The sequence below is a fragment of the Penaeus monodon genome, chromosome 16 (assembly GCF_015228065.2).
Source record: "Penaeus monodon isolate SGIC_2016 chromosome 16, NSTDA_Pmon_1, whole genome shotgun sequence".
Classification (NCBI taxonomy): domain Eukaryota; kingdom Metazoa; phylum Arthropoda; class Malacostraca; order Decapoda; family Penaeidae; genus Penaeus; species Penaeus monodon.
Window position 1 is genome coordinate 28,214,685 of NC_051401.1, and position 25,827 is coordinate 28,240,511.

At 48.5% G+C, this 25,827-nt stretch overlaps 1 protein-coding gene across 1 annotated transcript in view; it reads left to right on the plus strand.

Annotated features, from left to right (window-relative positions):
* The window catches only part of LOC119582677 (afadin-like), a gene marked incomplete in the record, with an annotated part of 234,835 nt that extends 212,257 nt beyond the window's left edge, over window positions 1–22,578 (plus strand). Inside the window, 9 exon segments of the mRNA XM_037931092.1 lie at window positions 11,172–11,237; window positions 14,653–14,845; window positions 15,866–16,072; window positions 18,007–18,147; window positions 18,268–18,466; window positions 18,580–19,546; window positions 19,820–20,773; window positions 21,020–21,111; window positions 21,284–22,578. Of these exon segments, the coding sequence (XP_037787020.1) occupies window positions 11,172–11,237; window positions 14,653–14,845; window positions 15,866–16,072; window positions 18,007–18,147; window positions 18,268–18,466; window positions 18,580–19,546; window positions 19,820–20,773; window positions 21,020–21,111; window positions 21,284–21,464 (3,000 nt within the window).
* Between the last annotated feature and the right edge of the window lie 3,249 nt (window positions 22,579–25,827).

The window sequence follows — 25,827 nt, forward strand, 5'->3', positions numbered from 1 at the left end:
TACCTCCTGTACCTCTCCGTTCTTGAACCCTCTCACCACCTTCTTCCTCCTTTCAGCCTCCCTCGACCCCCCCCCCCCAGCTTGTTGAATATCACGTGAATTGCAGAGTTCGTCATCCTCGTCTGCTTAGCTGGGTCACTTTCTCCCCTCTCTTCTCACCCCTCCCTCTCCCCTCTTCCCTTCTCTCCCCTCCCTCTTCCCTTCTCCCCCCCTCTCCCTGACGTGCTTTGTGGGTTAGTCCAGATTATTTTATTTTTATTTTTTTTTTTATTTATTTTATTTTTTTTTTTAGGTGGTGTACGTATCGTAAAAATGCCTGTTTTACATGTTTTTGAATGCGAAGCTCGGGATTTCCCTTAGATTTCGTTGTTGCACGTTTCTGCGTGTAATTTCTGCAATATTGATAGTTGCTTTGTAGTTATTATATACTTATTTCATATACTAGCTACTTTGATTTTAGGAAGTGGCGTGTCATTCCGTAGAGTTGCGTGCGAATGGTAGAGAGGGGGAGGGAGGGAGGGAGGGAGAGAGAGAGAGGGAAGGAGAGAGAGAGAGAGGGAAGGAGAGAGAGAGAGAGGGAAGGAGAGAGAGGGGAGAGAGAGGGAAGGGGAGAGAGAGAGAGAGGAAGGAAGGAGAGAGAGAGAGGGAGGAGGAGAGAGAGAGAGAGAGGAGGAAGGAGAAGAGAGAGAGGGGAAGGAAGGAGAGAGAGAGAGAGGGGGGGAAGGAAGGAGAGAGAGAGAGAGGGAAGGAAGGAGAGAGAGAGAGAGAGGGAAGGAGAGAGAGAGAGAGAGACGGAGAGGGGGAGAGAGAGAGAGAGAAGAGATGGGAGAGAGAGAGAGAGAGAGAGAGAGAGAGAGAGAGAGAGGGAGAGAGAGGAGGGGGCGGAACGTTTTCAGAACTGCGTCTCTCACGTGAGTCCAAATCAGAGAAGCGAAATGCCCAAGGTGGCGGGGGTGGAAGGGGTAAGGAGCCTGTGCTGGGGTCCTTGGGGGTCCAAGAGTGTGTGTGGGAGTGTAGGGGTGGGGGGAGGGGAAGGGGGAGCATTTGTTTGGGCAGGTGAGGCCAGCTTCGGTCCAGGTGAACGGCCATTGTTCCCCGCGATCTTGTTTATGGTCCGTGGCGGCGCTGCTTCCAGCTGATGGACGCGTATACAATTTTGGTGGTCCCGCCGCACACAAATGCACGCTTACACACAAACACAGCCATACGCTATAACACAGTTGCTGGCCGCCCCGTTTCCACGTGTTCTTTTTTTCGCCAGCCGAGTTTACTTACATTCAAAAGATGCAACACCACGTCTTTCCAGTCAGATCCTTCACCTCCTCCTTTGCTTCCCCTTTTATTCTGCCTCCAATTCTCCTTCCCCGTCTTTTCCTCTTCCCTCCTTCCTCCTTCTCTGCACCGCAGTCGCCTCTTCTTCCTCTACGTATACCGCCCCTTTTCCTCCAGCAACGCCTCCGCGCGCCCATCTCCGCCTCCGTTGCTTCGGAAATCTGATCTCAAGGATCTGCTGCTTTCCTTTCTCTCGAGGGAGATCTGCTTCGTTTCGGCCACGCCGGGAGCTGCTTCGGGCCCTGAGCGCTTGCCTCCCTCTTTTTGCCTCTTTTGGCCTTAGCATTAAGCGTTTCTGCGTGTTTTCCCGAGCCTCTTCATCCGCCTCCTCATCCTCCTACTCATACTGCTCCTTATATTCTCTCCTCCGCTTTCTTCTGCTGCTTCTCCTCTCCTCCCCTTTACTATTTCCTCCTGCTCCTCCTCCTCCTCCTCTGTTGCTTCACTTCTTCATCTTGCTTCATTGTCCCCTCCTCCTCCTCTCTCCACGAGCCCCATAAGAGGGACCACATCGCCTTGTTTATGTCAAGTACTTGCTGGTGTTTGTGTTTGTGTTTATGTTGGGTCCGCGAGGCCGGTTGTGCCAGGTGAAGAGAAGGCTTGCACTGTCTTGCATCATCACGTTCTCGTGGCAGAGAAAAAGAGTGAAAAAGAAAAATATATCCGATAGAGAGAGATTGTATCCCGCAAAGTAGGATGGGACACACAAGGCAGTTTGGAAGTTAATAACAAAATGGGAAAGTATGAATAGAGCTTTTAATTAGACAGAGTTATTAGGCAGGAATGCGGACGCGAAGGGCCTCAAGTGCCTCTCCGGAGTCTACCTTTATTCGTTTGTTTATTTTGTTTTATTTTATTTATTAATTTGCATTTGTTTGTTTTATTATACTGTATTTGTTTGAATATATCCTGTCGTTGAATCCTTTTGATGACCGTCAGAGGCAACTAGGAGGGGCAGTGGGATAGCATTTTTGCCGCCCTTACATGCGAAATAAATTATCACTCATTTATTCTCCTCCTGCTCCTCCTGCTCCACTCCTCCTCCATGCTCTGTTGCTTGTAATGATAAGGTAGCGAATGAGAATATCCATTGTATCTCGGATATTAAGCTATTATTGCGTTAGCCCACGTCACAGTCGGCCCCTCGCCCTCTCCCCGTCCCGGATTTTTCTGGGTCTTCCGTGAGCGTGAAAAAACCGGTGGGACAAGGGTGCTTATGTTAGCGTTCGTGTGTGAATGTTTGCTATTGCCACATATACCTACATCTAGTCTGTTTGTTTCCTTGTCCGGCAACGACTGCTTGCCTCTCCCTCTCCATGTTACCTGTCCCTGCGTGACGTTTGCTACGACAGCTCCGTGAGGATAGCCCTCCTCCCCTCCCTGCTCTCACCGCCACAGGCACACAAATGCAGCGTATTTCCATTGTTTCGCCCATTATCTCGGCCTTGATCTCGTTTTGCGCCCCTCCCACCAACCCCCTTTCCCCTATCTTTCCCTCGTACCTTTACCATTCCCCCCCTCCCCCCGCCTCCGTCCGTGTCTTCTCTCCGGGCCTTATCTTCGCCGCCACAAGACGGACGTCTCACAAGCCGGGTTTTTGGCAGGAGCGCAAGGTGTCGCCCGAGTGTCGCCTCCCGCCTTGCTGTTGTCGTTTGCACCGTAGTAACAGGGCAATTTCACTCGCTCACACGTACACACATGCAGACACGCATGCATATACTAGCATACATATGAGAGCATCCAAATGCAAACGCATATACAAGGACGGAACAGAATACACACCTACACACGAACGCACACACAGACACACGCGCGCGAGCACGACGCCCTCTCAGGACAAGATTCAGGACAACTTTCCATGTAAGGTCGAGGAGCTGCCCGAGACCCGCCCCAGAGGGTCCCTTCTGGAGGTCCAGGACCCAGTGTGCGTCTGACTCGCCGCGACGCCATTCCAGCGCGCTCGACTTACTCTCGCCCTCGCCGGGACGAGCTGCGATTAATAATAGCGCATCCGCGTGTGTGTGTATCTGTATGTGAGTGTGTGCGTGCACAAGTGTGGCACTCACTACGTACACGCTCCCTGGGTGTAAGGTGGCACATGTGCGGCCGTGAAACAGACCAGCTCTGTCCGTGGGGAGAAGTGGCTGTTGGTTCAGTGTGGACACGCGTTCTCGCCGCAGTGTGGTCGTCCGTCGCCCTTCCGACGCGACCGCCGCCGTCTTCTCTGCGAGCCATTTCTCAGTGCCAGGACTGCCTACGGACACATGTGCCACACGGTGCCACGCTCTCTGGCATAGCTTTCGAGAAAGTGAGGGAGTCGGTAGGGTAGTGTACGAGAGGGGGATAAAGGGCCGGGAGCGAGGAGGCCTTGGCGTGTGGGTGGTGAAGGGGGAGGAACAGGCCACCTTTGTGCCGGCCAGGTCACGAGGGAAGGTGTACCGCGCACGGTCCGCAGTGCGCTGCAAGTGCCCTTCTCGGTGGCACCTTCCGTCTGACCCTCCTAAGACGTTCCGTGACAGAACCCGAGTGGGGGCAGCGCCGTTGCCTCCCAGGCTTCCCTCACAAGTCGCCATTGCATTCCTTCCTTGGCGGAGAGGAGGGAGAAAGTGACTGATACATTGACCCAGTTTCGGCCTCGACATCGCGCGTGTGGCGAACGGGTTCCCAGAAGGCCTCGCCCCCTCGCTGAGTCAAACAGGTGCGCCGCGAAGGTCGAGAGGACACCTGTTGTTCCAAGGTGCGTGCTCGGGGGCGTCGCAGAACAGGCCTCTCATCGGGTGCTTTCGCCTGAGCGCCCGCCCGCGACCATGCTGTGGGCGCTCACTTTGGGCATGCGCGGGGAACTGCTGCTGACCCCGGCTTGCCCCTGGCAACGCACCTGGCACATTCGCAAGGTAAGCCCGGCGCGTGGGTGGGGAAAGGGCGGAGGGCATGCTCACATAGGCGTAAATGGCAGGGACGGGGTAGGCACTCATGTGGCTAAAGCAAGTGAAAGTGCAGGTGTTTGAAGGGGGGAGGGACATCTGCCTCGGCACCTGTGTTTCCTGGATCTTGCTGGCGTTACAACACAGATGCAGGTGCGGTCAATGTGGATGCGTGACAGGCGTCGAGGACGAGAGAGGGAGGGCGAGGAGATGGGGGAGGAAAGAGGGGGAGGGCGAGGAGATGGGGGAGGAAAGAGGGGGAGGGAGAGAAAGGATCTGTGGAGCACCGAGGGGCAGGATGGAATTGGTCGGGAATCTTTGTCTTCGAGGGTGTATGTGTGCATGTTCCGGTGCTAACTAGATGATGGGGCGTGAGGGCGAGCACCGTGAGACGCATCCCTGACTCCTGGCTCGTCCTCCACTGCGCATCTGCCCGCGCATCCGTCACCCGTCTTGACACCTACTCCTCCCGGGCATTTGTCGCGCACACACGGACAACACCGTCTGATGCGACGCGAACTAGCGAAGGGAATAAGGATTTTACCTGCAGGGTATTGCGAGATGTGAAGTCCCTCGCTTTTGGTTCAAATTGACCTCCAGGAGTCTGAGGCCGTGGGAGAGTCACACCCGCATAGCTTTTTTTATAGTCAGAGGAAATAATGTTGAGGGAGAAGGGAATGGAAGGGAAGGAAAACAGACGTATGACGCACGCTTGAGTCGCTGAAAACTACTATTGTTATTAGCTAATATTACTGCTAGATCTGTTGCTAGTATTATTGCTGCAATTACTACTCTTGCTATTATTACTACTGCCAATACGGTTTCCTCCTCCATCTCATCAACCTCCTTCCTCTCCTTTCTCTTCTTCCTTCTTTACAACTACTACTTCTGCAGCTGCTGCTGTTACGAAGCTATTGCACACCTGCCGCTGTCACTCAGCCCAAGTTCACACGCTGCAGGATACACCCTCTCCTTCCACTGCCACCACAAGAATGAGATTTCCGGAATTATCCGTTTGCGGCATTGCAGGATCTCGCTCTCGACAGGAGGATATTGCGGTCGCTTAGGACAAGGAGCGGGATGACAGGAAGATCGATTCAATACTTGTTTTGGGGTCGATTGTGATTTCCTTCTCCGTGTATTTTTTTCCTTTTCCTCTCCGCCTTCTTTGAGTTGGCAGGAAGGGCATGTCGAGAGAGGGGAAGTATGGCATGGGTAGGGGGAGGGGTTAGGAGGGGCTGTGGAACTCACAGGAAGCGGCCGGGAAAGAAGGGGGATAATGAGAGACAAGTAGTTCGGACAGGAACTCCGCGTATCCTTTCACTTTCCCCCGTCTAATCCCGCCCTTGCACCTCCTCCGCCCTCCCGTCTTCCTTCACTCTCCCCTCCTCCTCCACCCTCCTCCTTCTACCATCTCCCCCTTCCTCCTCCTCCACCCTCCTCCTTCTACCATCTCCCCTTTCCTCCTCCTCCACCCTCCTCCTCCTCCTCCTCCTCCTCCTCCTCCTCCTCCTCCTCCTCCTCCTCCTCCTCCTCCTCCTCCTCCTCTCCCTATCCCTCTTCCTCCTTTCAATTGTTATCCCCTTTTCGCCTTGCCCCTACCCCTTCTCCCTGCACCCGATGTTGAGGGCCACCCGCGCCCGCCCGACCCGTCCTGATGAGCGGAGGAAACACCTGGCGGGGAGTTGGCATGCGGGCAGGAGGGGGAGGCCTGGGGTGGGCCGGGAAGGAGACAGACACAGATAGATATATAGATAGATAGATAGATAGATAGATAGATAGATAGATAGATAGATAGATAGATGGATAGATGGGTAGGTATAGGGATAAAGAGAGGGTAAGGAATAAGAACTTTGCATTGGTATTGCCTTTTCTCACCTTCTCCATCTTTTCTCTCACTTTCTATCTGCTCATCCTCTATTTCTGCCGCCTTCCATTCTCTTTCTACTTATTTTTCCTGTACCCCCCCCCCCCTCCACGTATTCATCCTTCCAAATCGTTTCCCCAACACTCGGCTGACATATCTTCATTTTTTCGTTTTTAGTTGTGATTTCTAATATAGAGTTCCTTGTGTCTTTATTTTTGGTGTTGTTCAGTATGCCATTAAATAGACCATCCCTTTTTGCGTTGTCATTCTTGGCGAGCTTACATGGTTGTGCGCGTGATGCCTGGGCCGCCGCCGAATGCCTCCAGCGAGGGCGTGAGGGCGTGAAGGAGGTGTCTAGTACAGCACCGGGATCACTCCTTTGTTGCGTTACGCCCCCCTGATCACGCGCCGGATGTGACGTCATGATACCCCCACCCTGCGTTGTACAATAGTCCTACTCTTCCTCCCCCCTTCCCCCTCCACCCTCTCCTCTCGCCGACCTTGCATTCCTCTTCTGGCTCATTGGATAATCATCCCTCTTCCCTCATCTCTTCCTCCTCGCTTTCCTCTTTCATCGTCCTCCTCTTCCTCCTCGTCCTCCTTTTCCTCTTTCATCATCCTCGTCTTCCTCATCATCATCTCCTTTCTCTTCCTCCCCTTTCTTCACCTCCCTGGCCTCCATCCTCTTTCTCCTTACAAATGAATCCGCCTTAAGTTAGTTCAGCTGTTCCCCCGAAGCTCTACTTCGTCATACGTGCCACTACGTGTGCGTGCGTGTGCGTTTCTGTGTTATTGTATCATTTCTGCTCCAGGATCTGCATTGTGCAGAGAATCTTCCCGGAATTGCGTCCACATTGTTGCGTGTGATGTACTGTCCGCCTGACCTCGTCCTTGGCAATTCACTCGATTTATCCCCCTTATTTTGTCACATTCTCTCTCTCTCTCTCTCTCTCTCTCTCTCTCTCTCTCTCTCTCTCTCTCTCTCTCTCTCCCCCTCTCTCTCTCTCTATATATATATACACACACACACACACACACACACACACACACACACACACACACACACACACACACACACACACACACACACACACACACACACACACACACACACACACACACACAACACACATACACACCCACTCACTCACGGTCTGTCTTATTCTCCTCTAACCTGTATAAGCGAGCATCCTGCTCCACCATGGCGGGGCGGAAGCCTTAGAAACCCGCATGGCTATGAGCCACAGGCCGCTCCTCCGCCCATCGCCGAACCGGTCCGGAATCGACATGAATCCCACAACATTTCAGGCCTTCGATCCCCGCATCAGCCGCGCGATGGCTGCGAGGCCGAACGAGGGGGAGAGAGCGCACGGCTTGTGTGGCATGGCATGGCGAGGTCCCTGGCTCCAAAGGGACGGTGCCTGCTCCGCCCTCCTTCGCATGTCTGATTCGGCCCACTCTTTCTAGACTCTTCCGGAAGGTTACCGTATCACCTTCACCCAGCCCTCTCCCTTTCCTCCCACTTTTGCCTAACCCTGTTGCGCCTGGTAGCGCGTCGTGACCTGCCTGTGACTGAGGAGATGTTCTTGATGAAAAGGTCGGCTGCCGATGGCGATTTGCCGCGGCTTCGTGCGAGGGATCTTGGTATCTCGCATCGCGGGACTTCCCTCACGACCTCTCCCATTCTCTATCACCCTCCCTCCCTCCTTCCCTATCATCCTCCCTCTCTTTCCTTTCTTCCTTCCCACCCTCCCTCCCTCCTTCCCTCCCCCTCCCCCCTCCCCCTCCTCTCCTTCCTTTCTTCCTTCCTCCCCTAACTCCCTCCCTTCCTCCCTCCCTTCCTCCCTTCGTTCGTTCCTTCCTTCCTTCCTTCCTTCCTTCCTTCCTTCCTTCCTTCCTTCCTTCCTTCCTTCCTCCCTCCCTCCCTTCCAGCTTCTGGCTGAGCTCTCGTAAGCGCTCTCCCGATTAACACAAACTCAAACTAGGCGCAGGCGAGTCCTACGGCACATGCCAGGCGGGTCGAGACACCGCTCCTGGCCTTTGCCTTGCCCGAGGAAGCCAAGGAGCTCGTGGTGAAGAGGGAGATGGAAGAGAAAGTAACGCGCGCACGCACGCACGCACGCACGCACGCACGCACGCACACACACACACACACACACACACACACACACACACACACACACACACACACACACACACACACACACACTCTCTCTCTCTCTCTCTCTCTCTCTCTCTCTCTCTCTCTCTCTCTCTCTCTCTCTCTCTCTCTCTCTCTCTCTCTCTCTTTCTCTCTCATAATCAGTGAGTCAGTCAGTCGTTCGCTCAGATCCACCTGTGAATGAGTTAGGTCATGCAAGGCGTTCTCTTGGGCCGAGCGGGAGACGCAGCCCAGATCCCACGCCTCGACTGCCAGTGACTGCATCAGAGTAGCCTCACGTGGGTTCCGCCGCCGGGGAGAGGGGCGGGGAGGGAGAAAGGGAAGAAAAGACAGAAAAGGTATGAGAAAGGGAAAAAGATAGACTGGAAGGAGAAATAAAAAGAAAAAGAGAAAGACGAGTGGTGAGATGAAGAAACAGAGACAAACAGGGAGAAATTTTGGAAATGGAGAAGAAAGAAAAGGGAGAGAAAGAGAAACGGTAGAAGAGAGGGAAAATGGAAGGAGACAACCAGAGAGAGTAATTGGTTGTATTTAGCGGGGAGCGTGGCAAGCAGGAGAAAGCTTTCAAGAGTGCGTGAGGGCGTGTGGGCGGACGGGCGGGCAAATGGGCAGGGCATGGTGCTCCGTTGTCCAAGTTCACTGCCAGGGTAAAGGTCAGCGTGCCCCGGCGGTGCCCTGACCCTCTCCGGCCGCGCACACCTCTTCCTTTCACTGGGATTTCATACACTTTTGAAAAATAACTCTCTATCTCTCTCTCTCTCTCTCTCTCTCTCTCTCTCTCTCTCTCTCTCTCTCTCTCTCTCTCTCTCTCTCTCTCTCTCTCTCTCTCTCTCTCTCTCTCCCTCCCTCCCTCCCTCCCTCCCTCCCTCCCTCCCTCCCTCCCTCCCCCTCCCTCTCCCCCTCCCATCTCCCCCTCCCATCTCCCCTCTCCCCCCCTCTTTCTTTCTTTTACCTCCTCTCTTTCCCCCCCCCCTCTCTTCCCCTTCTCCCGCCACGCACACATGCACTCTCCCTTCCACACACATCCCTCTTCCTCCACCTCTTTCTATCCTCTCCTCCAGTTCCCCGTTTAGCGAAGGGTTGTTGCTCCCACTCGTCCCTCCGAGGTGCACGTGGCGGCAGGTCAGGACGAGGGCGAGAGTGCCGTCAAAGGTCGAAGGTCACGCTGGGTTACTGACGTCTGCACCCACCCTCTCCTCTCTTTCTCTCTATCTTCTCTTAATTTCTCTTTTCTCCTCTCTCTTGCTCCCCTCGACTTTTTGTCTTCTCCCTTCCTTCCCTCCAATTTGCACTTCCCTCTGACTTCATCGTTTATTTCTGTCTCTTGACTTTTGGTTTCGTTCTTCTGTATTTGCAAAGTTATTTTTGCAGCGGAACCCACATGCCTCAGCAGACAGCCGCACACGCATACACACGTACACGCCAGTGCATACGCACGCAGGTCAAAGGCCCCATATTGAGGTCATGATATATGGTGCTGATCTAGCAGCAAGCAAGCCTATTTAAGGATTCCTTTTGAGGTCCGCAGAACACACGCGGAGCGATAAGGATGTCCTACGGGAAGCCAGGTGACCTCACCTCTTTTGGCGGGACCTCGTGACCCTGGCAAGGTCACCTGGCCGATGGAAGGGATGGGGAATAAAGAGGAAGCGTGGAAGAAGGAAGAAGAGAGAGGAGGGAAGTAGAGAGGGAGGGAGAAGAAGAGGAAATTAGGAAGGAGGAGAGATGATGGAGTATGGGAAGAAAGCGACAGAGTAGGGAAAAATTAAACTACCTTCGTATTCACTTAAGAATAAAGGTCTTGGCCATTGCTTACAGTGACCCACGTTGACCTGGTTTCTTGGTTGTCACCTGGCCCAGTCCCTCCGTGGGCTTACCTGGCCACAAAGGAGGTAATTATACCCCCTTGTGGTCCCGGAGAATACCCCGACGATACCCACACCGGGCCGTCGCTTCCTCGGCCACGATATGCTTGGGTTTGGTTTGGGCATCCTCTCGCCTCCCAAAGGCCGTCATCGGTTTTTCATGCTCTGCTCCTTCTATCGCATTCTTCTCACTTGCTCTCTCAATCGGGCAGTCTGTACCAGTATCCTCGCGTGTTTGTTTTATTGTATTTTTAAGACGCGGTATTATTAACAAATAATTATTAAGATAAAAGTGAAATCGGGGACCGCGCAGCGCCGGCGAGGGAAGGGTAAAGCTCTCGTAGCAGCAGAGACCGGTTTTCTTGCAAGTCTTTAAAAAAGGCGTAATTTTTCCCCCCAGTTTGTATCTGGTTGGGGGTGTGGTGGCGGCGGTGGCGTCATGTTGGGCGGGGAGATGGGGGGCAGATACCTCGGGCATCACGCTGGGGCATGATTTCCCCCCTCTCCCCTTCTTCCGCCCCCCCTAGTCTCATGCCTTTCCCTCATGCCCGCTCATCGCCGCCGCTAGTCCTAGTCGTCGTCCTCCTCCTCTTCCTCTTCCTTTTCCTTCTACTCCACCGCCACTGCCACCACAACCTCCGTTTTAGAGGTGCGTGGTTTATTTTGTGTCTTAATCTATCATTTGCTTATTTGCGTTTTAATGGAGGAAGGAGTGTGAAATGTTGGATTTCGGTTGGACTGTGTGTGGCGGCCGCCTATTTTTTAGCTTTGTTCACGAGACGGATGGATGTTCATTTTGTAGCAATCGGAAGAATATTTAACTTTTCGTGCAACTCTTCAAGTATAGGATGACCTTGAAAGAAAGTTGAAATTGTTGTTGTTGCTATTTATGATAATTGACGTTTATGTATCGGTAATTATTTAAGATTCTTCAGTATTTCATCATCGTTATTATTTTCATCACCATCATATCATCGATCCTCTTCACAAGCCCATGTTTCTAACGCCCCTCTCTCCCCCAGGGCGTGAACCAGGACAAGCTCGGGATCTACATCAAGAGCGTGGTGCCGGGCGGAGCCGCTGACCAGGTGAGTGTCCTGCAACTTCTGTTCTTAGGTTGAAGGTAAATACGGGTCATCGCTCGTCAAGAGAGCTGTATTGTAATCCAAGTCGACCTTAACCTGCAACTGTAATCTCTGATGGCAAATATGAATTCAGTCTAGCACGATCCAGCACTCAGTGCAGATTAGATTGGGAATATTTACAGGATGTTTGGTGGCTTCACACTAAGCAGTCGGTTGTATTTTTATTTAATTTACTGATTAATTTCAAAACCTTTCTACGGTTGACCATCAAGAAAAAGTGACATGCAGAAGTGGAAAAGTAGAGTTAGAATTCAGTCCACGCTAACTGGGAACATATTTGTATTGTATTTTATTATAAAATTTTCTCAATGAAGAATTATGATTGATGTTTTGATGACTGCTCAGAAGGTAATGAAAGCTTTTGTTATTACTGTTGCTGCCGTGTTATACTCCTAGATTTTCTGAAGAAATGATAATCTGTGCTTTTGTCTTCCGAGGGGGGGGGGGTCGCTGTTTTGTCCTCCAGGAAGAGTAGGTTTCGGTCGGCCGAATAACGGAGAGGAAAGGAGGAACGAGGAGGAGGGAGGACGGGCTTAAAGGGAGGGAAGAAGGGAGACCACGAGCGTGCGGCTGGGCGCAGTACTTCTCGAGCGCGGGGTTCAGTCCTCAGGTGTGGGCGTGGAGACAGGATAGTAGACTGGGTCACTGGACCGAGCGCCTTCTCTCGCTGATGACGTCACCCCCTCCCCGAGGGCGAGCTGAACCTCGGAGGAAGAAAGCACGTGAACGCCAGGCGCCGAGGGAAAGGGAGAAGGGGAGGTGGGCAAGAGGCAGGCGGAGGAAAGGGAGGGCAGCAGAAAGCAAGGTGTGGGTGACCAACATACACACGCGAAGTAGGACCCGCTAACTGGCCAACCTGGCGCCCCGCCAACCGCCTCCTCCGCCTCCTCCTTCTTCCCCTCCTCCTTCTTTCCTCCCCATCCGCCTTCCTCCCCACTCCTCGTCTTTATCCAGTTCACCTCTTTCTTATTTACTTCCTGTGTCTTCCTTTCCTCCCCATTCGCATTTTCCGTCCACACTGCTCTGTCCTCACCTCTCTGCCGCTCCTAGCGCTCTTCCCTCGCCCCTCTCGCTCCTCCCTCGCTCCTCTCGCTCCTCTCGCTCCCTCGCCTCTTTCGCTTCCCTTGTTTATCTCGCATCTCTCGCTCCCTCGCCTCTTTCGCTTCCCTTGTTTATCTCGCATCTCTCGCTCCCTCGCTTCTCTCGCTCCCTCGCCTCTTTCGCTTCCCTTGTTTATCTCGCATCTCTCGCTCCCTCGCTTCTCTCGCTCCTCTCGCTTCTCTCGCTCCCTCGCCTCTTTCGCTTCCCTTGTTTATCTCGCATCTCTCGCTCCCTCGCTTCTCTCGCTCCTCTCGCTCCCTCGCCTCTTTCGCTTCCCTTGTTTATCTCGCATCTCTCGCTCCCTCGCCTCTTTCGCTCCTCTCGCTCCTCTCGCTCCCTCGCCTCTTTCGCTTCCCTTGTTTATCTCGCATCTCTCGCTCCCTCGCTTCTCTTGCTTCTCTCGCTCCTCTCGCTCTGTGTGTGTGTGTGCATAACACACACACACACACACACACACACACACACACACACACACACACACACACACACACACACACACACACACACACACAACCACACTCACGCGCACACACACCACACACACACACCACACACACACACACACACACACACACACACACACACACATATATATATACACACAAACACACACACACATACATACATACATACATACATACATACACACATACACACATACATACATACATACATACATACATACATACATACATGCGCACACATACACACATACATACACACATACATACACACACACATACACACACACATATACACACACAACATACATACATACATACATACATACATACATACATACATACATACATACATACATACATACACATACACATACATATAAGCATACTGTGTGTGTTTCATCGCATGTGCAAATCCTATGGCCGCGGCAGGAAGTGTGGCGTGCGTGCGCAGCAACACTAGGGGGAAGCATGAACAGCCCACGCATACACATGGCCCTGCGTGTGCGAGGTGGGTAGAGGTGGTGGGTAAAGGGTAGGAAATTAGGTGAGTGAAGCAGAAGGAAAGGAGTATGCGATGAGCGGGAGGCGAAGGGAGGAGGGAGGGGAAGCGAGGAGAGGCGTTGCAGGGGGAGCATGGGTGGGCGAGAAGCGAAAGGGTGGAGGGAGGAGGCGGTAGCGAGGGCTTGGCGGCTGCGCGCGGGGCCAAGGAGGATCAGGACGCTGCTGCTGCTGCTCCTGGCGAGTTTACTTCACGACGTGGCCAAGTCCCAGCACAGTCATCCCTTCCTACTCCAGCAGGGCAGTAAGGAGGCGGCGCGGCGAGGAAGCCTCACCCTGAGCTGCAGCGCCGCTTCAGGAGACGTTGACCTGACCAGGCCATGCGGGAGAATTCATGACAGGAGCTCCCCTTCCCTCGCCTACCCGCCCTCCCCCGGCTGCTGACCCTCCCCAGGATGGCCAGGTTCCGGAGCGGGAGGGGTGGGCGCAGGGGTGTGGTGGAGGAGGGATGGGGAAAGCAGAGTGGGGGCGGCGTCCTGCCATGCGCCTCCTCCTCCGCTGGGCTCAGGCTATGGCGAGATGATGAGAAAGATGATGATACGGAGATTGCCCGGCGACCCGGAGGCGACCCGGAACAACCCGGAACAACCCAGCGAGTAGTCCCTCAAGTCTCGCGTCCTGCTGGTCGCGGCGCCGAGGAAAGTCCTAGGAATGGCCGGTGGGAGGGCTCGACGCCAGGACGTGGCGAGCTTGATGGCGGCGGCGGTAATGGGCTGCGGTCGGATCTTTCCCGTTATGATGTGGCATTAAAGAGGGACGCTGGATTTATCCTTGACGTGGAAGATGGCAGGGAAGGGGGCGTTGCTCCTCGTAACTGGCTGACAGCGCCACAGTATCAGAGGCTGGCCGGGGCGTGGCGCGGCCTGGCTGGTCAGGGGCGGAAGTACCACTGCTTCGGCCAACGCTACTTAATACCCGTTGAAATCACCCGACAGTCTGGTTTCATTTTTGTGTTTTGCTTCTCATTTATCCGGTTCCTCTTTCCATGTGTAAGTTCTTCACTGCGGCAGCAACATGATCTTTGTGATGTGCCCGAAGCTGGATTCTTTATCAAATCTTGGCAGCATCGCCTCAACAAACGCATCTCGCACACAAAACTAATCGACAATGATGAACTAATGAACATAATGTATAAGAGTATCATGCATAGAAAAATCACCAACTTAAACGAAATCAGTAAATAATTAAAAAAATATTATCCCTTTAGGTATTCCTAATGACAAGCCTTCTTGCAGGACGGAAGGTTGCAGGCCGGCGACCAGTTGCTGTCGGTGGACGGCAAGTCCCTGATTGGCATCAGTCAGGAGCGTGCGGCCGAGTATATGATGGAGACGGGACCCGTCGTGACGCTGCAGGTGGCCAGGCAAGGGGCCATCTATCACGGCTTGGCCACCATCCTGTCGCAGCCGTCGCCGCAGGTCAACCGAGGTGAGTCAGTCGCAGACGGAGTCACGTCAGGCACTCGGGTCTTGCACAACCACGCTTGTTTGGGGGACGGCTGGCAGCATGTCTGAGAGCCGCGCGGTCAGGGCCTGCGGTCAGGGCCTGTGAGAGTGGGCCTGTGGGGGCGCAGGAAGACAGGGTGGGCGGGAGTCACTCGGGCTTTGGACTCGGTTGAAGTCTTCTAAGGAAATCTTGCGCTCCCAAAAGACCCCCGATGCCCGTTTGGTCTAAATACTGAGTTGTTAAATTGAGTACTTTCTAAGTATTACTAATAGCACAATGCTTAGGTGAATAGTTAAGAATATAAGTGCAGAAAAAAATTTAATACAAACAATTACTAATGAGTTGAGGTTTTGTACTGATGATTATAAAATAGTTTTAAACATTATTATATTAATGCAACAGTAAAGGTCGATTTAATGCTTATTATTTTTATACTAACAAGGAAGCATGAATTGAAATTTTAAAGAATTTTGATAGGCAGGCTACAGTAAATGTTATTTATACTTTCAAAAAATCCCACCTCACAGAGACACAGTTCAATAATATGGTAAATATAACTTCTTTTCATATTCTGCAACATGCGCCGTCTCTTTAAAGGCTAAGTTGTGTTTCAAAGGAGGGATGATAGGCCACGTAATTGCAGATGTTAAAATTATTAACGACTTTTGACCTGAGTTCAGATTTGCTAAGACGAACTGATTGCATGATTGAGCAGTAAGACTAAAGAAAGTAAAATGTTAGTTGTTTTGCATGCGAGTAGAAGGATGATTGTTTCTCACCCGTTGAAGGTGAATAGGGTATTTTGTAGCTTGTAGATGTGTGAAAGTTAGATTAATCAAGATACAATGAATTATTTAGCCAGGGGTGATGACTGCATTCAATTTCATATCGGTAATTAGATAGAGCATGAAGTTTATGTAATGCTTTTTTGTTGCTAACGGAAGACTAGATACTAACCCTTCCATCGAGTCTGTGACGCTAAGCTGGCTACTAACTTTCTAGCCTCCCAGCGGAAGATGCGGTCTCGGGCGGAGGAGGTCGGCCGCGCCGCCGCCATGACTAACAGCCAGTCCGCGCCTAACATGGGCGGCTACAACGAGCGGCTGGTAGACTGGAATCAGCCTCCCCGCCACCACCCCCTCCCCCCCACCTCCTCCCACAGCTCCCTGATGGCCAGGTCGAGCCCCAACCTGGCAGCGGCACCAGAAGGTACAGACGTGAACCACTCGGCATCCGCCCCCACTAACAAGCCAGCCTATGCTCAGTCCAAGCTCTCCCCCTTGCGTGCCTCCCTCCCCAGCCTGGGGCCTCACACCCCTCCCCTCTACCCTCCGCCCCTTATCTCAGTCATTCCCTCCGAGCGGGTCGAGGTGGGCATCGAGCACCGCACGGTGGACAACACCCGCAGCAACCCCAATCTTCCCAAGTACACCTACACTCCTCCCTCAGAGGCCAGCTCCAACTCCTGCAACACCTCCACCTCCTCCTCCTCCTCGGTCTCCTCGTGGCGCCGGCACCAGCGTGGGGCGGGCCATGGGGCCGGCTGCTCGGCTGTACGACGAGGCTCCGGCCCGGCCAACTTAGCAGCCGACAGTGGCATTGATCTCAGCTGTCACACGCATGATGATGCTAAACCGTGGCGAAGTCTAGTCGATGTGTCAGTTCAGACAAATGCCGCTGATGCAGGTGCTGAGAAGCGCCATGGCTCTTCTCAGACGCCTGGCTCGGCTGCCAGTGCCGGTCCTGCCATTCCGCCCCCGCTGGTGGCCCGCACTTCATACCCCATCCTTCCTTCACGTCCTGCTGTAGGCCCTTCTTCTGAGGTAGCTTTATCCAGACGGCGCCCCACTCTGCGCCAACAGATGAGCTTGGCTCCCTCACTTGCTCAGTCTTCTCCCTCCCTCTTGCTGGCTCACTCCCCCCCTTCCTCCCCCCCTCCCTCACAGGAGTATACACTGCGGCAGCAGCAGCAACAAGCATCAAGTGCCGCCCCCATCGGTAACTGAGTGAGCCCCCGCGGCACAGTGAGAACCTCTTGCTTCTCTCTGTCAAGCACCCTCTCTCTGTGGCCCTGCATGATCTCCCCCTGCTATGCCCACTCTGCCTCACTCACCAATCACGTCTTGCAACAGTTTCGCATTTGTTTTTGGACAGACATTGATATCTGCCATTCTAACTGCCATAATCCTCTGTTTCAAGGAACAATTACATGAATATATCTGTGGCCAGTCTATATTTTTAACTTCATTAAATGAATGAAAAAGATAAGTAGCATTTATGCAGGATTACTTTTTTTTGTAGACCATTGCTTGAAATACAGTTTCATATTATAAACCTTAAAGAGAGCTGTAAGCTGTAATATTTTGTATTTTTCAAAATGTGAGTTTACACTTCAATACAAACATAAATACTCATGACAACACATGAGGTGGCATGAGCAGAGGGCTTCTATCCTGCATGGATCTGCATGACCTTAGCACGGTTTTACTAACTCTTTTAATCTCATTTTATTTCCAGATTTTTGTGTGTTTCTTCCTTGTTTTGTTTTACTTAATTTGGTTTTACGCAATTTTTTTACCACAGTTATTTTTGTGTGTTTTTAGCACTTTGATGGTATTGTTTGTAGAATGAGTTTTTCAGTATTTGTTTTTATAGCTTATGGATTCAATATATTTTAGCACTAGGATGTGACTAGGATAATTACATTAATAGTGCTTGTAGTTACAAACTTATTCATATTGGAAAACTGTTTCTGCATTTATCACACTTTTTAGAACCTCTTGAATCCAGTGAGATAAAAAGGATATGCAAATATAAGTATAGATTTATATAAAAGTGTGTGCTTAGAGAAATTTACTGTTACATGTCATTCTGGTCATATCCTGTTAAGTTTTGCATTTTGAGGCTAAAATATGGTAGTTGACTGTAAATGTTAGATTTTTATGAGAACTGATTCTTGATTTTTTTTCTGTTTATATATGATTAGTTTAGGTACATGTTGTAGTGTTGATGTCAGCCAGCATTAGGTGTGTCATACTTACCAGACTTCATGCTCCATAAAGCCAGATTCATATAAAAGAGAGCAGCATTACTAACTTGAACAACATAGCAGGATTAACACTTCCTTTCCCCCTCCCCCCAAGGTTACCCAGGTGGTCGTCACTTGAGTGAGCGTGATCTGCCATCTAAAGTCCTCCGTGAACATAACCAGGAACCCCCTGCACCGCCCCTTCTCCATCAGGCTCCCCGTATGCAAGCGTCAAAGTCTGTCCCCTCATTAAATAGTGAGTTTATTCATTTGCATTGTTTGTGTAGAAGGAATCAATTTGTATTAAGTGTGTAGCTGTGTGAAATTTCATCTCCAAATTTCCATTGCATTTTGAACATTGGAATTCTCTTCTCAGGTGAAGCTGGTAGTAGTGTTGGGGGAAAACCAGCATCACTGGAGGTCTTCAACCCTTCATACTCTCGCACCTCCTCAAACACTTCTTTGTCACAGCCTCAGAACCCACACTTCCCTCACCATCCCCACCAACATCCACAACAACAACCACAACACCAGCAGCAGCAGCAGCAGCACCAGCAACCACCTATTCGCTCAAGGTTAGTTGTTTTTATTGTCACCTTTTATTAATTCTTTTTGAAGCTTTGTGTTTATCATGTAACAGCTAAACTCTGTAGGAACTGCAGTAAGCTAATTAATCCAACACCGACAGGTCAACTCAAAATCTCAGTGATGGAAGTTATCCAGGCCTTGTGGGTAGGCACCCTAGCAACCCAAGCCTTGTGGTGGAGGAGGAGCGCTACTATCAGAATGTGAACTTCCATCAGGGTCCTCAGGATCCTCGCATGGGCTCAACACGTACTCGTCCGAGCCAACCACTGCCCATGGGATCCCCTGCTTCCCAGGGCCCTCCTGAACAGATGCGCCCTGACCACCCACGACATGAGCCCCGTAGTGAGCGACCTGCTTCAGCCTTCATGCAGCGTGAAGACATGGTGCCACAAAGGACAGAAATGACCAGACCTGCTTCACAGCGTGACATTCGAGCTGATGCTAAAATGATGGAGATGACAGAAGAAGTGCGTCGGAGAGAAGAGCGCATGCGCCTCAATGGTCACCCACCTGCATCCCAGCAACAGCGGCCAGGCCCACAGCAGGCTCATCGTGTGCCAAATACCTACTCCCCAGGAACTCCCTTTGCCCCAGAAGGCTTTAATGGGCCTCAGGGTTTTCCAGGCCAGCACCCAGGCTATCACCCAACCACATCCCAGCCCATCAGTCCTCAAGGGACCATGGCAGGACTCCAGCAGCAGCCCCAGCATGCTCACCCCCAGTATGCAGGTCACCCACAGGGCTTCCCAGGTGGCAAGTTCCCCCCACCAACTGCTCCCAAGCCAAAATCACAAGTACCTCAGGGACCTCTCTCTCCTGATGCTCCAGAAAAACCCATGCGGCAGTATGGGTATGAGGGTATCAGTACAGATGCTCCCCCCAGGCCTCCACCACCAGAGGATGGATACCGTGACTCGCCCCCCCCTCCACCCCCTCCAACCTCCACACACCCTCTCTTGCAGACCAGTCGTCCTGCCTCCAATGTTGGCTACAACATGAACTCTGGACAAGGAAACAAGTCTGTATTCAACAAGACCAGCCCATGGGACAGGGAAGAGAAAGAAAGAGTAAGTAGATCAGTTCTTTTTTTTTTTTTTTACTTTTCTAGAAGGGATGAGCTTGATTAAAAAGTGTCTGTATGTTCTAATTATACAAGTGTAACAAATATTTTAATTGTCTTATATTGTGACTGGCTTGAGATTACTTACTATAGGCATTTTTTTTAACCTTGTCATTTGTTTTATCAGGATGTTAAGTGTATGCTAACCTAATCTTAAGATGTGCTGTAATTGAATTGCTTATTAATTATTATTATTATTATTTTTTTTTTTACCTTACAGAATGATCGTCGGCGTCGTGAGGCTGTGCGACACTGGCGAGATGAACAGATCTCTTCTCTGGAGGGAATAGAAAATCGTACATCCCAACAGGAAGAAAGACTACGCACCCTGAGGCTTGAAAAGGAGTTTCAGCGCCGTGCAGAAGAAATGAATAATGATGATGATGATGATGAGGATGAGGATGAGGATGTGGAGGATCGAGAGAATCACAGAGAAAATGAGGATGATGTAAAATATAATCAAGAGAATAATGCAACAAGGGAATACAATAAGCTCCCAGGAAATGCTCCTCTCATCACTAGTGGGCAAGAGCCACGCATGAATGGTGGAGGACCTGTGGACGAGGAAAGAGCAAGAAAGGTGGACGAAATCCGACGGAAACAGCAGGAGCTTGAAGCTGCCAGTGAGGTGGAAGAGCGGCTCCTGCGTGAAGCCCAGAGGCGACAGCAAGAGGAGCAACTGAGACGCTTCCAGTTGCAACAAGAGCAGCCACAACGGCAACACCAGCAGCAACAACAACAACAGCAGCAGCAGCAGCAGCAGCAGCAGCAGCAGCAGCAGCATTCACATTACCAGCACCAACATCACGCCACTCAAAGACTGGATACTCTGGTTGGATCTCCATTCCAGAACCAGTATAGTAATGGTCCTGTCAATGGTTCACGAAATCTTGGTGGCTACCCTGAACACAACCAGAGTACCGACAGCAGTCATGGCATGGATGCACTAGTACCAGGAGCTCAGCACAGTCCAGTGCCTCCTGAGCGAGGGTCATCTTATAGCATAATGCAGCAGCAATCACAACACTCTTCAAACAATAATCGACACAAGGGTCCTGATGGTCCTCCCACTACAATAAAACGTGTCCAGTTCTCTGAGACAACATCTATGGACACCCACATCACTTATGATAACAATGCAAACCAGGAGAAGACTCCAAGGCAGGATCCTGATGTAAGTATCTAATATGTATCTGTATTGTGTATCTGTATAGATAAGACATGAATGATTTACGTTGTATGCTTTACTAAGTACCTAGAAGTAAAATTATGCTCCTTTCTGTTTTCAAGCACATCAGATCATATATACAGAAGGCAAGTATCTTTTTTATATAGATATTGCTTCTGTAAATGCACTTGTTTCTTTCTGTTAGAACTTTGCTGTACATGTACTTTTTTTAATGAATTTTGTTGTTTACAGAATTTTATCAATGAAGCAGAGACTCTTCTCAACTCCTCTCCAAACCGCACTGGTGGAACACCAGGTGTCATTGGTGCTCAGGAAGTGTACAGGTAAGAGTGGCTGTAGAATTTTGTCTTTACATAATAGGTTGAAGCACCAGTTATTGATATCCTGTGAAGAGGCTCTGGATTTTGTTATTCTTATTTAAAGTGATTTGAAACATGTTACCAAAAGGAATACTTTTGAGTGTCATAACTAATACTCTACTTTAACTTTCACCAGGGATCCTCGTTGGCGCCGCCTGCAAGAAAAGCAAGCGCAGCAAGCAGCAGCCAAGACCCCTGGCCCTGAGAAACTCTCCTTCAAGGAGAAGATGAAAATGTTTGCTATGGAAACTGGCGAGGCTGAAACACCCAAAGACAAAGTTAAAATCAGCCGTGCTCAGAGAGACATTGAACACTGAGGAAAAGAAACACATCAATGGCTGTTACTTGGTGTACCAGTGAGAGACAGTCTAAGGTCACAGTGGTTCTCAGTTTACATAAGACAAACGTTCAGCAGGAGATGCTTATGAACGTGTGATTTGACAAAGGAAGGTCTGACTTCGTTTCGTAATTGCTGTAATATTCAGTAAACCGAGACCAGTTGTTATATATATATATTTTATATTTCTTTTACTCTATTTTATGTATAGCTGACCATTTGATGCAAGTCAAAAGTTAGTATGTTGTTATTTTAGATTGCTGCAAACATTTTATTTCAAATGAGCTAAAGGACATAAATGTATATTATTGGCAGCTTGTTGGGGAGGATAAGACCTTTTGTGTTCCTGTAATATAGTAGCTAGCATTTCATACCCACATATCAGCACGAGTACAAAGTGTACAGAAGTGGAGCATCTCCCTCCAGCAACTGTCAGGGCAGCTGGCCACCTGCTGAGGTGTTGCCAGTACCCAGGGAACTTCATCAGTCATCTCCCCGCCTCATGTGGACCAAACGGAGGACCCACATAGTTTACCTATATACTAAACCAAGCCTTTATAGAAATGCATTGTTGTTGACCTGCCTTATAGATTGGCCAATGATTCATTTACTGTCATATCATTGGACTTATAGCTTTGTAGGTCAATTTTCCCTACAAGTTATTGGCTATATCCCCCTGTACATATGTAAAGTTTGAGGATATGGTAGGTAGGCACCACTGCATACTCAACCAAAACCTGCACGTTTGCTTCAGTATTGTGGTTAAAAATGAGTTTTGGTAATACATTTCCTTGGGTTCTCTTTCCATATGTTCCACATAAGAAAATAGTGTCATTAATACCCTAAGTGGGAATATTGCAAAGGAATCTTGTCACAATTACTAGATAGAGTTGGTTATACCTTCACACTTAGTAAATGTCTGTCATATTGGATGAAGAATAATTATATAATGTACATTTATCAATTATTTTATGATTACTATGGAACAAAGTGTGGTAGGCTGGGGTATGTGGATAGAAGATTAGTTGTGTCTGTGATAAAGGGTGACCCCAGCCTCGCCTCACTCATTTTACACAATACAATAAACACAGATATCTGTCTTTAATTGACCTCATTATTGATACTGTGAAAGTTAAAATAAATGTCCATTTATTCCTTTTTTGCTTTACTTCAAATCGAAATACATGACTTTTGTGTGGTTCATGATGGAGCTTTAGTTTAAACAGAATGTATATGATAAATCTTTATTCTGATTTTTTAGTATGCAAGCATTTCTGCATTGTCTGTAGGAATCTGTGATTATAATTACAAAAGAAGAACTTTGCTAGTGAATTAGTAGATGCCATTAACAAATATCTGACAATGAATTGGTAGATAATTTTGATGCAACAGATACCACACAAATACAACATTTAAGCTTGATATGTTCAGTTGTAAAGTTGAGTGCTCTTCATGCGTCTTTGGTTTTTGACATGAAAGGGTTAATTTTTTCTTTTAACTGTACAGTTATGTGTGTACTTTGCCTCACATTTTCTAACTATTTTATAAACATCATGCACAGGTGATACAGAAGCTATGCAAGCCCTCTCTCTCTCACACTGCCTGTCTTTGCACAAGGGAAAGGATGAAGCCTGGATATTACAAGATAACGCAAACCATGAAACTGGCCAGTGCTGCTATTATGTCTAGCACACAGTCAACTGATATTTCTTGAGATATGCTTGATTTTTCAGTAGTAATTTGTCTTATAAGCCACAACATAAATGTAGTAGAAGAGTTAGAGAAGTAAGTTTAGAATGGGATCCCTTCAGTTTTGGCCAGAAAATTATCATGGATGTGGTGTGGACACAAGCTCATGGTGCCTTTGGTTCCCATGTGGCAGAAAGAATCGGGCAAAGAGAACAACTGAATAAATAAAAGAGAAAGACTGAAAAAATTAGTAACAGATTGAGAAAGAAGGAAAACTGAGAGGGAAAGGAAGAGAAAGATGTAATGAATGACTGAAAAATAGGGTGACTGAAATGCTGAACGAAAGAGAAGGAAAAAAAGGCAGACAGCTAAGCAATGTATGATACAGGGAGAGAAAGTGAGAGTAAATAAATTAAAAGGCAGAAAAAACGAGAGGAAAAGTTAATGAATTTATGAAAAAGCATGAATAAATGGCAGAAAAAGATATAGTGAATGAATGAAAGAATGGTGCAATGTGTAGTTATGTTTTTATGTTATGAAGATAGAAAGGAAGAGGGGGGACAGGCAGAGGAGGTAGAGAGAGAGGGTGACAGATGAGAAAAAGGTGTGAGAGATGAACAGAGATGAATAAAGATGAGAGAGATAAATAGAGTGAGAGAGAGGCATGAAAAAGATTAATCTCTATGCTTCTCTCTCTCCTCTATTTGAGATGAATAGAAATGTGAAAGAAGTGTGACAGATGAAAGAGAGGCATGCAGAAGATGAATTGAGGAGAGACAGATGTATTCCTATGAGATATGAATAGACATGAAAGGGAGTTTAATAGAGACAAGAGAGAGATGAATAGAGAAAAGAGACTTGAGAGAGATGAACAGAGATAAGAGGGAACTGAGAGAGATGAATAGAGATGAGGTTAATAGAGATTATACAGAGTTGAGAGAGAGGAATAGAAATGAGAGTTTAATAAAGCTAGGCAAGAGATGAGAAAAATTAAAAGAGATAAGATAGATGAATTGAGATAAGAGGGAGGTGAGAGAGATAAATAAAAGTGAGAGAGATGGATAGAGAGGAGAAAGATGAATATAGATTAATAGAGATGAGAGAAATTAAAAGAGATGAAAGATTACTAGAGATGTGAAAAGTGACGAGATTAATAGAAATAAGAGAGATAAATTGAGATGGATAGAGATGAAAGATTAACAGATAAGAGAGAGAGAGAGGTGAGAGGTATATATAGATGAGAGATAAATGGAGATGAGAAAGAGATGAATAGAGATGCAAGAGATAAATAGAGATGAATAGGGATAAGAGAAATTAATAGAAATGAGAGAGATTGATGGAGAGGAGAGACTAATAGATATGAGAAAGATTAATAGAGATGAAGAGCTATGAATAGTAATGAGAGAGATGGATTGACATAGGTAAGAGAGATGAATAGAGTTGAGAGAGATGAATGAAAAGAGATAAAAGAGATGGATAGAGATGAGAGATAAATAAAGCTGAGAAAGATATGAGAGGGAGGTGAGAAAGATGAATAGAGATGAGAGTTAAGAAAGATGAATAAAGGTGAGAGAGATAAATATATATAAGAGATGAATAGAGGTGAGAGAGATGAATTGAGATGAAAGAAGTGAATAGAGATGAGAGAAATTAATAAAGCTGAGAAAGAGATGAAAAAAGAAGAGACAGATGAGAGATGAGATAGACAAATAGATATAAGAGTTTAGAACGATTATTAGAGATGATACAGAGTTGAGAGAGATAAAAAGAAATAAAATAGATGAATAGAGATGAGAGAGATGAATAGAGATGAGAGATAAACAGAGATGAGAGAGATATAGATAGAGATGACAGAGAGATTAATAGAGGTGGGAGAGATAAAAGATATTAATAGAGATGAGAAGGAGGTGAGACAGATTAATGGAGATGAGAGATAGAGAAAAAAGAGATGAATAGAGATGGGAGAGAAAATAGTAATGAGAGATTAATAGAGATAAATAGAGATGAGAGATATATAGAGACAAGAGAGATGTAAAGAGATGAATAGAGATAAGAGATGAATAGAGATGAGAGAGATGAATAAAGGTGAGAGATAAAGAGAGATGAATAGAGATGAGAAAGATGAAAAGTGATGAGAGAGATGAATAGAGATGTCAGTGGTGAGAGATGGATAAAGATTAAAGAGATGAATAGAAATGAGAGGAAGGTGAGAAAGAGGAATAGTGATGAGAAATAAATAGAGATGAAAAAGATGAGTGAGTTGAGAGAAATAAATAGGGGTGATGAAAATGGATACTGATGAAAGACATGGATAGAGATGAGAGAGATGAATAAAGACGAGAGACGAGAGAGATGGAGAGAGAGGAGAGAGATTAATAGAAATGAGAGAGGTGAGAGAGATGAATAGAGATGAGGGAGATGTATAGAGATGAGAGTTGAGAGAAATTAGTAGAGAGGAGTGAGAGGTGAGTGATGAATGGAGATGAATATAGATGAGAGAGAGATGAATAGAGATGAGAGAGAGGTAGGAGATATGAATAGAGATGGCAGGTGAATACAGATAAGAGAGATGAGTATATATGAGAGATGAATAGAGAGGAGATGAACAGTGATGAGGGAGATGAATAGAGAATTCAGAGATATGAATAGAGATG